The 12,087-nt window shown below is 54.0% G+C and overlaps 4 protein-coding genes across 4 annotated transcripts; 3 read left to right on the top strand and 1 right to left on the bottom strand.

Moving 5' to 3' along the window:
* Nucleotides 1–673: 673 nt before the first annotated feature.
* On the top strand, nt 674–1,576 carry A1O5_06234 (uncharacterized protein; the record flags this gene model as incomplete). The annotated part of the gene is made up of 2 exons (XM_007746828.1): nt 674–1,307; nt 1,398–1,576. 2 exons carry the CDS (start codon nt 674–676, stop codon nt 1,574–1,576), a joined length of 813 nt encoding a protein of 270 aa, XP_007745018.1.
* A 2,141-nt stretch (nt 1,577–3,717) lies between these two features.
* A1O5_06233 (beta-glucosidase) lies at nt 3,718–6,859 on the top strand (the record flags this gene model as incomplete). The annotated part of the gene is made up of 5 exons (XM_007746827.1): nt 3,718–4,004; nt 4,056–4,153; nt 4,206–4,381; nt 4,432–4,687; nt 4,740–6,859. 5 exons carry the CDS (start codon nt 3,718–3,720, stop codon nt 6,857–6,859), a joined length of 2,937 nt encoding a protein of 978 aa, XP_007745017.1.
* A 755-nt stretch (nt 6,860–7,614) lies between these two features.
* A1O5_06232 (cryptochrome) lies at nt 7,615–9,741 on the top strand (the record flags this gene model as incomplete). Its single annotated transcript, XM_007746826.1, has 1 exon — nt 7,615–9,741. One exon carries the CDS (start codon nt 7,615–7,617, stop codon nt 9,739–9,741), a length of 2,127 nt encoding a protein of 708 aa, XP_007745016.1.
* A 345-nt stretch (nt 9,742–10,086) lies between these two features.
* A1O5_06231 (uncharacterized protein) lies at nt 10,087–10,914 on the bottom strand (the record flags this gene model as incomplete). Its single annotated transcript, XM_007746825.1, has 2 exons — nt 10,087–10,837; nt 10,892–10,914. 2 exons carry the CDS (start codon nt 10,912–10,914, stop codon nt 10,087–10,089), a joined length of 774 nt encoding a protein of 257 aa, XP_007745015.1.
* Nucleotides 10,915–12,087: the final 1,173 nt, after the last annotated feature.

Below are 12,087 nucleotides of genomic sequence, written 5' to 3'. Positions count from 1 at the left end.
CAGAAGAACGATGTGCGCCTTTGCCGGCTCGGGAAGCGGGCGATGCACAGCGCACCGCACCGGATAGAGTGAGAGCCGCGGTACGCCACACTGACACGACACTGGGGTAAAGCCCACCAGCCCAACCTCGCTGGCACCACTCCTCCCCTTCTGTTTCATATATCTGTTTACCGACTACGAAGTCTTGAAACACCCGCAACGAGACTCTCTACCTTCACGTCTAAGCGATCAATTTCCCTTTTCTTCCCCCCCCCCTTCTATTGGATTCTGCAGCGCGATTCAGAACCCGGATTCCATTTCACTCCACGATCCGTCAACAAGACCTCAAGCGACGCTCTACCGAGTACACCACCATCTAACCGCTCCGTCAATCCTGCCGTTGTTTTGCTGGACTGACAGCAAGACCTGCTGGCGTTTCCAAGAACAAGATAGATCAATTGCCGAATCCTTGCTAGAACGAACGCCCTTGCGAACTACGACATTATCCTTGGGTCGAGGTAAAGAAATCGCTGCTGAAGAAGTTCACTACGCTCGAGTATCCGATTTCTGTCTGGGACGCAAGAGTGAGATAAAACGGCTGGCAACAAAGAAGGGCAGAGCACATACCCCGACAACGTCTCCAGGCTTTTGGCTTACACCCACGGTCACGATTGCGCCGCAGCCTCGAGGCAACATGGTGTCCACGAGACACCACCCCAGACCCTTCCCCGAGCCAGCGACACCCAGTGCAGCAATCCGATCCAATGCCTCTGACTCACCCTCCAAGTCTCCCTCGCCTCTCCATTCGGATGACTCAATCACCGTTTCGTCTTCGGCTTCTCGAAAGCGCCGATCGAATCGATCCTCCAATGCAAAGTTGTCAACCTCATCGACCCACCTCTACTCGCATACGGTACCACCCCTGCTGTTGATGTGGCTGTTCGTCTCCCTTCCCCTAGTGGTATGGGATACGGGGTACATCGCACTTCGTCCACACTCGATGCCCGGGGGAAAATTCCACACTCCCGTTTGGTCGCTCTATGCTCTATATGGTACGGTGGACTATGTATATGGCTGGCCGGCGTGGGACGGCCATGTGGGCTTCACAGCGGCACAGGCTTCGTTGAATGTCGTTGAGACAGTCATGTACGTCTACTACCTGAGTACAGTATTGAGCAACAGTACAGAAGGCCTCCTGAATTGTCGTACCCTATGGGGATTTTTCCTGGGTGAAACGGACAAGTCAGTAAGCGGGCCCGGTGTGGCTACGGCTGTCGTCGTCCTGTTCTCTGCCGCCGTGATGACTCTAAGCAAGACGGTCCTGTACTGTACGTGAAACCTCTTCGCTCTTCTCATGGCCTCATTTGAGCTGATCTTATGGGCGCAAAGACGTTGATGCTGATATCTGGACCAAACAGGGCTCAACGAATACTTCTCGAATTTTGCCAACATTGGCCACAACTCTATGAATAACCTTGTTTTCTTGTGGATCATTCCCAACGGTCTCTGGCTGATTTTCCCGGCCTACATGATATATATGCTCGGAAAAGAGATGGTGGCTGGGATGGAGGGCACTCGTGCAAAAAAGGAAGAGTGACAAGAGGCTAGGGGAGGGGCGACAAGTAAAGAGAGGGCGGTATTTGATGATGGAGACATCCTTCCGACGTTTTCATGCTTTGCTCGGTCCTCTCGATTGCCGAAGCCACGAGGTTTCCGAAGCTGGGGCCGAGAGAGTATCGGTATGGTCGTGCTGCTTGCTGCTGAGGGGCGCGGAATGACCAAGAGGTGCCAGAAAAGCCAAGAAGGCGCGGAGTGCCGGAATTGGGCATCTCTGTTAGCCTGATGGCAGCCGTTTCCTGTCATGCTGGGAAGACATCTCAATGACCGGAGAGGTGTCTGTGCAACATGGCTTGGGTTACAACCGTAGATGAATGGGCTCGCGGGTTCTTGTCCGGGAATATCCACGAGGAACCCGGCAGCGGCAGCCACCAGGTCGGAAGGGAGCCTGGGAACCTGGAGTCTTGGGTTCACAAGATTCCCTGGGGAGTTACACCGGGGTTTTGCGCTATTTGCAGGACACGGCAGCATTGCGACTCGGCCTTTGTACAAGACGCACGGGGTGAATGGGCGGGGAAGACGTCTTGTAGGGATGCATTGTCCTGCCCAAGCAAGCATTGTGTTGTGGAGAGGGAGCACCAGGAGTGGGTGCCTAGGGATGTGGTGAGAAAACAGCATCAGGAGCCGATGAGTATATACCCATGTTAAGGTAGCAAGTGGACGGAAGGTGACGCCCGGCGGCGCATCGACAGGGCCACGGCGCAGGGAGTGGCATATTACGGAATAATGTGCTTCGATAGAAAGTTACAATTGGCAGCCCAGGCTACAAACATTCAAGCGATGCGTATGTCCGGATGGAATGGCTTCCCCAGAAAGGACAACCAGAGCAAATGGGATAAACATCGGCCATTAAGCGGATACAATGGATCCATGATTTGCGGGGAGCTTGAAGCCCATCGCAGCCACATCTCATTTCCGGTGTCGCTCACCTCTCACAAAGAGCGGAGGATGCGAGGATCTGCAACCCCATCATGGCCCGGTGTCCATCTGATGCATTGAAATTTTCAATTCGAATTACGGAGTCCCAGTCCTTGCCCAGTCCCAGTCCCTGTCACCAAGCCATTACCTAGACGGTTGAAGCAAAGGCTCAAATCTCAGTGATTCTACTGTGGGGTACAGCGTCACCGACATGACCTGTTGAGACGCCCGCGGTCCATCCGCCGACCGCCGTCAGCCACTCTCTTTCCTTGCTTCGCCCTTGTCGTGACATGGGGAATGCAACATTGCCCTCATCCACATGCCGCTTCAGGCACCAGCAATGCATCCCTCAAAGTCACAGTATGGATCGCTTGCAGGATCGCGTCCAGGATCGCCGCTTGTTTGTGCAGCTTGTGCATCACAAGGCCCCTTTCACCCGCTACCAGACAAGGCCACCGCATGCTATGCCACGGGCATACCAGCCCAGGGATCACGCTCTTTCCTTTGCTCCTTCCTCATTCATGAGCTCCTCCAACTCCGTCAGCTCCTTGCTTCCTCAGCTCGCCGACACCCACCACCGCCAGGGTCCCCATGGAGCTATGTAACTCCCTGCGCAAGAGAAGGGAACAGGAAAATAAGACACGCTGAATGACATCTACACTGACATAGCCCATACCATCTAGAGCCCGGGCGCTCAATATTCAAATACCACCGAGCTTCTTCGATTGTCCACTCATTATTCACTCTTTCTTCCTGTCACCCGCAACCCGTCTCTTCGCTTGCGGTGTGCTCCCTACCCGACTATTTCGGCCATCTGCTCTATCGATCTACGACTGCCAGGTCCCGGACCATCAGTTCGTATCGTCTCCTTGGCTGAGCCCAACAAGACCACTTACAGACCTCCGACTGGTTGACGTCAACACGAGGTTCCGAGAATCAGCCTAATAAGCCCCTGGTGCCCTGGTAAGATGTGGCTTACGGAGACGGTTGTGGCGGCATTGGTTGCGTTGCCTTATTTGCCCCAGATTCAAGCCAGCGTAAGTGCACGATGCTTTCCGCGCCCTTATGAGCCCTCGATAAGCCCAACCATCCCCGACTAAACGGGCTATATTTCCTTGTCAAATTGTCAGGTTTACGGCCCCTGGATCTCAGGATCTGTCAAAAGAGAGGGGAAAAAAAAAACCAATCCAACATTATGCCATGATGCTCCAACTCATTTCTGCTCTCCTCTTTGTTAATGCTTCTGTACAACTATCAGACTACTCACAAGCTGTCTTAAAGCCTGTTGAATCTGCAGATGCCATCTTCAAGCGGCAAGCTGCTCAGCCGTACAATAATGACTACACTGGTCCCATTTGGACGTCGCCTCCAAAATATCCATCCCCATGGGGTGCTGGTACGGGAGATTGGGCTGCCGCGTACGAAAAGGCTCGCGCCTTCGTCAGCGGCTTAACTTTGATGGAGAAGGTCAACCTCACAACCGGGGTTGGGTAAGTTTCTGCGAACTTGATGTCGGATCCTGCGACTGATGCTGGGTCAAGCTGGGAATCTGATCGATGTGTGGGAAATTCTGGCTCCATTCCTCGTCTGGGTTTCGAGCCCCTTTGCATGCAGGATGGCCCACTGGGCATCCGTTTCGGTATGTTTGAATAAGGAGCCTCCTCTGATTATGGCTATTGATAGAAGAACAGCCGATTATGTCTCTGCTTTCCCCGCTGGCCTGAATGTGGCTGCTACCTGGAGCCGTGATCTTGCAAGAGCTCGAGGAGAAGCCATGGGAGCTGAGAACAGAGGCAAAGGTGTCGACGTGCAGCTCGGTCCCGTCTGTGGCCCACTTGGCCGTGCTCCTGAAGGTGGCCGAAACTGGGTAAGAAAGTCTCTTTCGCGGATCAGAGCCGGCAAGTTGACCAGCAGTAGGAGGGGTTCAGTCCCGATCCATATCTCACCGGAGCTTTGATCGCTCCCACTATCCAAGGCATCCAAAGCCAAGGGGTTATGGCATGTACAAAGCACTTCATTGGAAATGAACAGGAACACTTCCGCCAGGTCGGGGAATCTATTGGCTACGGATACAACATCACCGCCACCCTCAGTTCAAATATTGACGACAAGACCATCCACGAACTCTACCTTTGGCCTTTCGCCGATGCCGTTCGGGCGGGGACAGCTTCAGGTAGGCGCACGAAAAAAGTGGCAACCAAGAATGTAGGCTAACTTCTTCCAAGTCATGTGCTCTTATCAGCAGGTGAACAACTCTTACGCCTGTGCCAATTCTTACACAATGAATCATCTTCTCAAGGGAGAGCTCGGATTCCAGGGCTTCATCATGTCAGACTGGCAAGCTCAACACTCTGGAGTTGGTACAGCCTTGGCTGGACTCGACATGTCAATGCCTGGTGACACACTGTTCAACACCGGATATACCTACTGGGGCACCAATCTAACTATTGCTGTGATCAATGGCACCATTCCTGAATGGCGACTGGATGACATGGCCACGAGAATCATGGCAGGTTACTACTACGTTGGTCGTGACACTGCCAGAGTTCCGACCAACTTCTACGCATGGAGCCAGAACACGTACGGACACGCTTCCGCTGCAGATCCCAATTCACCTTTGGTCATCGTCAACGAACACCTGAATGTGCAGGACGAGCATCGCAATATCGTCAGACAAGTCGGCCAGGCCTCGACTGTCCTTTTGAAGAACAATGGTGGCCTTCCACTCACGGGCCAAGAGAGACAAGTTGCCGTCGTTGGTTATGATGCTTGTAGCAACCCTTGGGGCCCCAATGGTTGTCCAAATCGGCAATGCAACAATGGAACATTGGCTATGGGTTATGGCAGCGGTACGTGCGAATTTCCATATTTGGTGACACCGGAACAAGCAATCCAGCAGTATGTTCTTACGAATACGGATTCGGAGGTGTCGACCATTTGCGACAACTACGCAGACTCTCAGATGCAGACCCTAGTGACACAGTCAGATGTTGCCATTGTTTTCGCGAACGCCCAATCTGGTGAGGGATTCATAACCATTGACGGCAATACCGGCGATCGCAACAATTTGTCCCTCTGGGAAGGTGCGGACCGATTGATCAACAATGTGACCAAGTATAGCAACAACACTATCGTGGTCATGCACACTGTGGGCGCTGTCAATGTTTCTGCATGGTACGACAACCCGAATGTCACTGCTATTCTATGGGCCGGTTTGCCCGGTCAAGAGAGTGGTAATGCTCTGGTAGACATCCTCTATGGTCTCGTCAATCCTGGTGGGAAACTGCCCTTCAGCATTGCGCGGAACCGGGAAGACTATGGCACGGATGTCCTCTATGAACCAAACAATGGACAGTTTGATGCTCCACAAGTCCTTTTCTCCGAAGGTGTGTTCATCGACTATCGACACCTCGACGCTGCTGGAATTGAGCCCATCTATGAATTTGGGTTCGGCCTCAGTTACACCACTTTTGAATATTCCAACTTGGTGATCACTCCTGGAAACCCAGCACCATATGTTCCCGCCGGTGGATTGACAGGGCCAGCCCCAGTTCTGGGTAACTCGTCCACGGATCCGTCACTGTACCTCTTCCCCAATGCCAGCATTCCTTATCGTTACTATGAGTTCATCTACCCTTACCTCAACACCACCGATCTCGAAGCCGCGTCCGCCGATCCTGATTATGGCCTGCCAACGGATCAGTATGTTCCGGCAGGTGCCACCGATGGTTCGCCGCAGCCCGTCCAGCCTGCTGGAGGTGGGGTTGGTGGCAACCCCCTCCTCTATGAAGTTGTCGCGACCGTGACCGCAACAATTACCAACACAGGAGATGTTGTTGGTGATGAGGTCGTGCAATTGTATGTCTGGCTCGGGGAAGGCGAACCACCGAAAGTTCTTCGTGGATTTGATCGCCTGACAATTGCACCTGGCGAGTCAGCGACGTTTACTGCCGAGCTCACTCGCCGTGATGTATCGGTCTGGGATGCCACTATTCAGAACTGGGTAGAGGTCAGCAACCCAACCATTTATGTCGGTGCTTCCAGCAGAAATCTCCCGCTATCGGGTACCCTCGCCAACGGCGGTTCACCTAGTGGCCCTTCGCCTTCCCCACCTTCTGGTCCCAGTGGAGGAAGTTACACTTTGCCCCCAGTCGGTCCATCTTCTAGCTATGGCACTGTTACATACTCCTGGAGCTCAGGATATGGACATCCCACAGGCCCGCCGGTGTCGCAAATCTCCGACGGACAACCCCAAGTCATCGGTCAGATTTCGGACGGCCAGCCTCAATGGGGTGCACCAGTTACGCAAATCTCAGACGGCCAACCTCAAGCCACGACAGCATGACCGGACGACCGGGGTTTGTGGAGAGGCGGGAGATATAATGTGATATATGACTTTGCTCAGCAAAAGCCAATAAAACCCGATGTGGCGTATTGATTTTCATAGTCGTCAACATGAACATACACAAACAGATGAGATTACTGCAGAGAGCGACTCGAGGTATATTCAGCGAGCATGCGTCGTACCGTAAGGCGGTAATGGAGATAAAAGCAATGATTGCACATAGACGAACCCAACAAAACGGTAAAGGTCGTTCACCAAAAGAGACTGACAAATCCGGTAACTTTGGCCCTTTCTATCTTCTCATTGGGCTTTCTATGCGGTTTGTTGTATTTTGTCCAAATGCATAGCGAGAGAGGCCCACAGGTGACTCGGTGGGGTCCAAGAAAGTCATGGCGTCATGGATATTCTGTTGAAAGTCTCAAATACCGTCGCACAGCGCTCTGTACGATGTCGCCCGTTTTGTAGCTACACAACTTAGCCAACTTAGCTTGGTAGATGGCTCGCAATCATCCACTGGCTTCGTCTCCTTGGATTCTCATGTTGATTGGTACCGACTTCCGGAAAGGGGATTCAGCCTCGTCTTTGCAGCCTCGTTATCAGAACGATCCCCGATCAGCAAAAACAAACCGGACGCTTGGGTGTTGCTATAGTACGCGACAACGTGTACCTAGATATTCACTAATACTCCATACGCCGGACTTTCTTTCACACTACAGCCCCAAGCACCTCCATCCGCCCTCTTGAGCTCCACCAATATGCCCGCGACATTTAAGAAGGCAAGTCGTGATCAAATGCAAGGCCCGCGTGTCCTGTACTGGTTCCGCACAGACCTGCGGCTCCACGATTCGCCAGCCCTCACGCATGCCTTGTCCCTCAACCCCTCCGCCCTGATGCCGCTGTGGACGTGGGATCCTCACTACGTCTACCGCCAGCGCGGAGCAGCGAACCGATGGCGCTTCCTTGTCGAATGCATGGGTGATTTGTCACAAAGCCTGACCGAATTGAACGACAAGCAGAAACTGTTCGTGGTCCGCGGGAGTGCCGGGCCGCCTAAAACCATCGGGATGCTCCTGCGCAAGTGGAAGATCGACGTGCTGGTCTTCGAGAAGGACACGGATGCCTATGCGAGGATGAGGGACGGCGAGGTCTCCAAAGTCGCGCGGGACCTCGGCGTGCAGGTGGTGAGCGTGAGTGGACGGACGTTGTTTGATTCCGAGGAAGTCGTCAAGATGAACGGCGGCAAGCCAACTATGAGCATGGCCCAATTGGTCAAGGCCGTGGCGAAAATCGGTCAAGGTGTCCCCGCGAAGCCTCTGGGGAGGCCGACCAGCTTTCCAGATCCCTTGAATGAGCGGGAGATGGATCTATCAGATCAAGATCATGAATTGTTGGGGGACGGGCAGAGGCGGGATCAAACGTCACTCCTTGGATGGCCAGGTGTTGCCGACATGGACTACAATGCCATCCAGAGAACGCTGGGCCCGGAGAAAGACACGCAGTATGCCTCGGGGCTGATGGGCCCAGGCCGCGACTTCTCGATCCCGACCCTAGAAGAAATGGGCATCGACCCGTCGTCGGTGACGACGCCGCACCAGGGTGGCGAAACAGCAGGCCTGGCACTCCTTGCAGGCCACGTTGCTGACGAAGAGTACATATCTACGTTCGAGAAGCCAGCAACAGCCCCGACTGCATTCGAACCACCTGCCACGACGTTGCTAAGTCCACACATGCATTTCGGGACGGTCTCGTGTCGAAAGTTTTGGTGGGACGTGCAGGCTGTGCTGGAGAAGAGACGCAAGGAGAAGAAACGCGTCAGCGATCAACCTGTTAACATCCCGGGACAACTGCTCTTTCGCGACATGTATTTCGCAGCCCACGCGCAGGTGGGAGTCCCCTTTGGCCAGACAGTGGGCAACCCCGTCGCGAGATTTATCCCCTGGCACTTGCAGTCGAGATACTTCGTTGGCGACGACGGAAAGCCCGTTACCGACGGCTCCTACGTCGTCGACGACGCCCAAGCCGAAGAATACTTCCAGCGATGGAAACACGGGCGCACGGGGTTTCCCTGGATCGACGCCCTGATGCGCCAACTGAAGCAGGAAGGCTGGATCCACCATCTCGGCCGCCATGCCGTGGCGTGTTTCCTGACGAGAGGAGGCTGCTACGTGTCGTGGGAGCGCGGCGCCGAGGTCTTTGAGGAGTGGCTCGTCGACCACGAAGTCGCGTGCAATGCTGGGAACTGGATGTGGCTGTCGTGCACGGCGTTCTTCAGCCAGTTCTTCCGGTGCTATTCTCCCGTGAGTTTCCCCAAGAAGTGGGACCCCGACGGCTTGTTTGTGAAGAGGTACATTCCCGAGTTGGACATGTTTGACAAGAAGTATATCTACGAGCCGCATAAAGCGCCGATCGCGGATCAGAAGCGCTGGGGGTGTTTGGTAAAGGGCGACGGAAGAAGCGCCGCCGGGACGGAACAAGACGGGAAAAGGAAGTACAACCTGTATCCGAAGCCCATGTTTGACTTCAATGAGAGGAGGCAGTTTTGCCTGGATCGGATGAAGCAGGCTTATGATGTGGGTCTATTTGGTGATGACCAGAGGGTCATTAACGGGGAATGGAAAAAGCTGTTTGGTTTCAACGATGCTGGCGGTGCGTTGAAGGAGGAGGCGAATGGTGGGATAGGAAGCGGTGATAAGCGGGCAAGAGACGACGATGGCGCCGATAGACGACACGGTGATGATATCAGAGAAGACGCCGGCGTTAATGATGAGAGTCAAGATGGCCACCGGCTTGGGACGAGGAGGAAGGCCGTGAAGCGAGAGACTAGGAAGGAAGACAAGCAGCAGCGCACCCTAGACGCGACACTAACTCGGAAGAAGATGTAGCAAGGAAGTTTTGATGCTGCATAGTTTCTCGACCATGTATATTTGCTGATGTTTTTGTGGTCTTGGAGATTGTCGAGCAACACCAATAACGACGAGAAGGAGCCATGGCACCGCCTACAACATTCCCGCGAAAGCCCTTCTGATTTGACGTGGAGTCAGACCTCTGAAGCTACCCTTCTGGTGAACTGGGTTTCCTGGATGCTCATCAGGGGCAAGCCCCTTGAAGAGGGGCCGGTGACGCTCCGTTCGGGCTCGCTAGAAAAGCGGACCCAGCGGTCTGCAATAATAGACAAGTGTTTCATCGCAAATCTTCAAAACGAGCGTGGTGGGTAAATCACAGGTTTCCTAAAGGTTCGGCCGAACTTCTGGCCCTTTGACCGCGATCTTGTGGAAGTTGATCAGCACCATCGACCATCCGGTGGGACGGCCGTCGACGACGTTCAGCGCGCGGCGAAGCGTGGGGAAGACGATGCCGTCCACCGTCTTCTCGTCGTAGACGTAGTGTGCTACGGTGCCGGATCCCTGGATGACGTCGACCGTGTAGTCGAGCCGCCTCATCCGGTCCTGATGGTCGTAGTAGAACTTCTGCACTCGGCAGTGCGTGGCGAAGTCCTCAGGGTATGTCACCTCCAGGACGCGCCACGTCTCCCCGCCGCCTTCGGTGTGCTCGCCCAGTTCCCGCGTCGACATCCCCGGCCAAGCAAAGCAGAAGGGTGTCACCATGTAGTTCCACACCGCGTAGCCCGAGAAGTACAGGAGATCCAGGTCGTCCCACGGGGTACTCAGGACGTGGCCTTCAAAGTGCTTGGACGGGTCGCTGCGGGAGAGGACGACAGTGCCATTGGCTCGCTCAACAGACAGGTGCTTCGGCGTCCAGATCCATCGGAGATGTGGCTCGTCCAGGTGAGCACCGAAGTTGTAGAAGACAACCCGGGGCCTTTTGGTGTCCACGTAGCCCGTCATCAGGCGACGTTTCGGGTAGCCCTTCTTCGACCAGAACGCGCCCGAAACATTCGCGACAACTTCGATCCATTCGACCTGTTCGAAGTGGTCCACGCCACCGGCGGCATCGAGCACCGCATTCAACAGGTCCGGTCTGCAGAAGAGTCATTGGGAGCCTTACTCTGGCTGTTCGGGAAGTAGAGCGTACCTTTCAGGTTTCGATTGAGCCATTGTCAGGGTCCCAAGGATATTTCTTGAAGGGAAAGCGAAACAGATGCATGAGGAGGTTCAGTTGTGTGAACTCCGCTGCGGTCTGCTTGTCCGTGAACCATGATATCTATACTTCGCTTTCTGATAGAAATGAAACACCCGGATTACTCAACGACGGAGGCTTGGCTCTTTGCTGTGCCCAGCCCGATCGTGGTTTTAAACCGCATTGATGCCGAAGGAATCCATCTCTAACGAAAATAAAGTATGAGATGGCGTTCTTTGAATCGAGATCGGCTGACAAAGCTCGAAAGAACTGATAGGGGTTGTGGTTGTTGACATGCGAGGTGGTATATCGAACTCCCTTCTCAGATTTTCCAAAACGATATCCGTTGAATAGTAATCGTAAATGCTACCTGTTCAAGGCGTCCAAGTCGCCAACCAAAAGCGAGGGCGTGCTGAAGCCTGGGAGCTGTCGCAAGCCGAGCCATCGTTCAGTCATATTTTCAAGACTTTGAGGCCCCCCGGTACTGAAAAGCAGTGCAGAGGTTTGTTTACTCAACAGAGAGGAGGAGGCTAAGACTGACGGCGCGAGTGACGACCAATGCACCTGGGCAAGGTCGAATCTGCCGAGAGAGGGGAGGTATGTGGTCGCTAACGTACTCATAGGTATGGATGTCTTGCAAAGGTGGAAGCCAGGAGCAAATCCATCGGAAGTGAATCTTTTTAACGACAATTTTTCCTGGCGGTGGAAATGAAGCGTGCAATGGTGTTGTCTGTGATAGTTCAGGAATTTTCTCAGCCTTGCCCCTGAAGCGACACCCTGTCAATTTGCTGTCCTGACTCTCGGTCACTCTTCACTTGATACCTCTCTAGCCGGCCAAATGTATCGGAGCACAATGACATGGTAATGGGGAGCCCAAACCACAAGACAGCTGGAACCTACCGACAGGCTGGCCGACCGTCCATGACCACGACCTCTGGCGAAACAGGCCAACCGCAAAAGGGCGCGAACGTCAATTCTCAGATCACCCTATTCAATTTCCCTTCAAGACTGGCATAGATTCGAGCAGAGCTGAAAGGGGCGGATTGAGAATCCATGGGAGTCAATTGCTGTCTCACTAAAGACACTCAGAAATACCGCAAGTGGTCGGTCTGCCTATGATGGTCTCGAGGCATGAGGGTGGTCGACATCAA

This window comes from Cladophialophora psammophila, assembly GCF_000585535.1.
Source record: "Cladophialophora psammophila CBS 110553 chromosome Unknown aczJe-supercont1.9, whole genome shotgun sequence".
Taxonomy (NCBI): domain Eukaryota; kingdom Fungi; phylum Ascomycota; class Eurotiomycetes; order Chaetothyriales; family Herpotrichiellaceae; genus Cladophialophora; species Cladophialophora psammophila.
The sequence above is the reverse complement of the archived record's forward strand: the minus strand, read 5'-3'. Positions and strand labels throughout refer to the sequence as shown.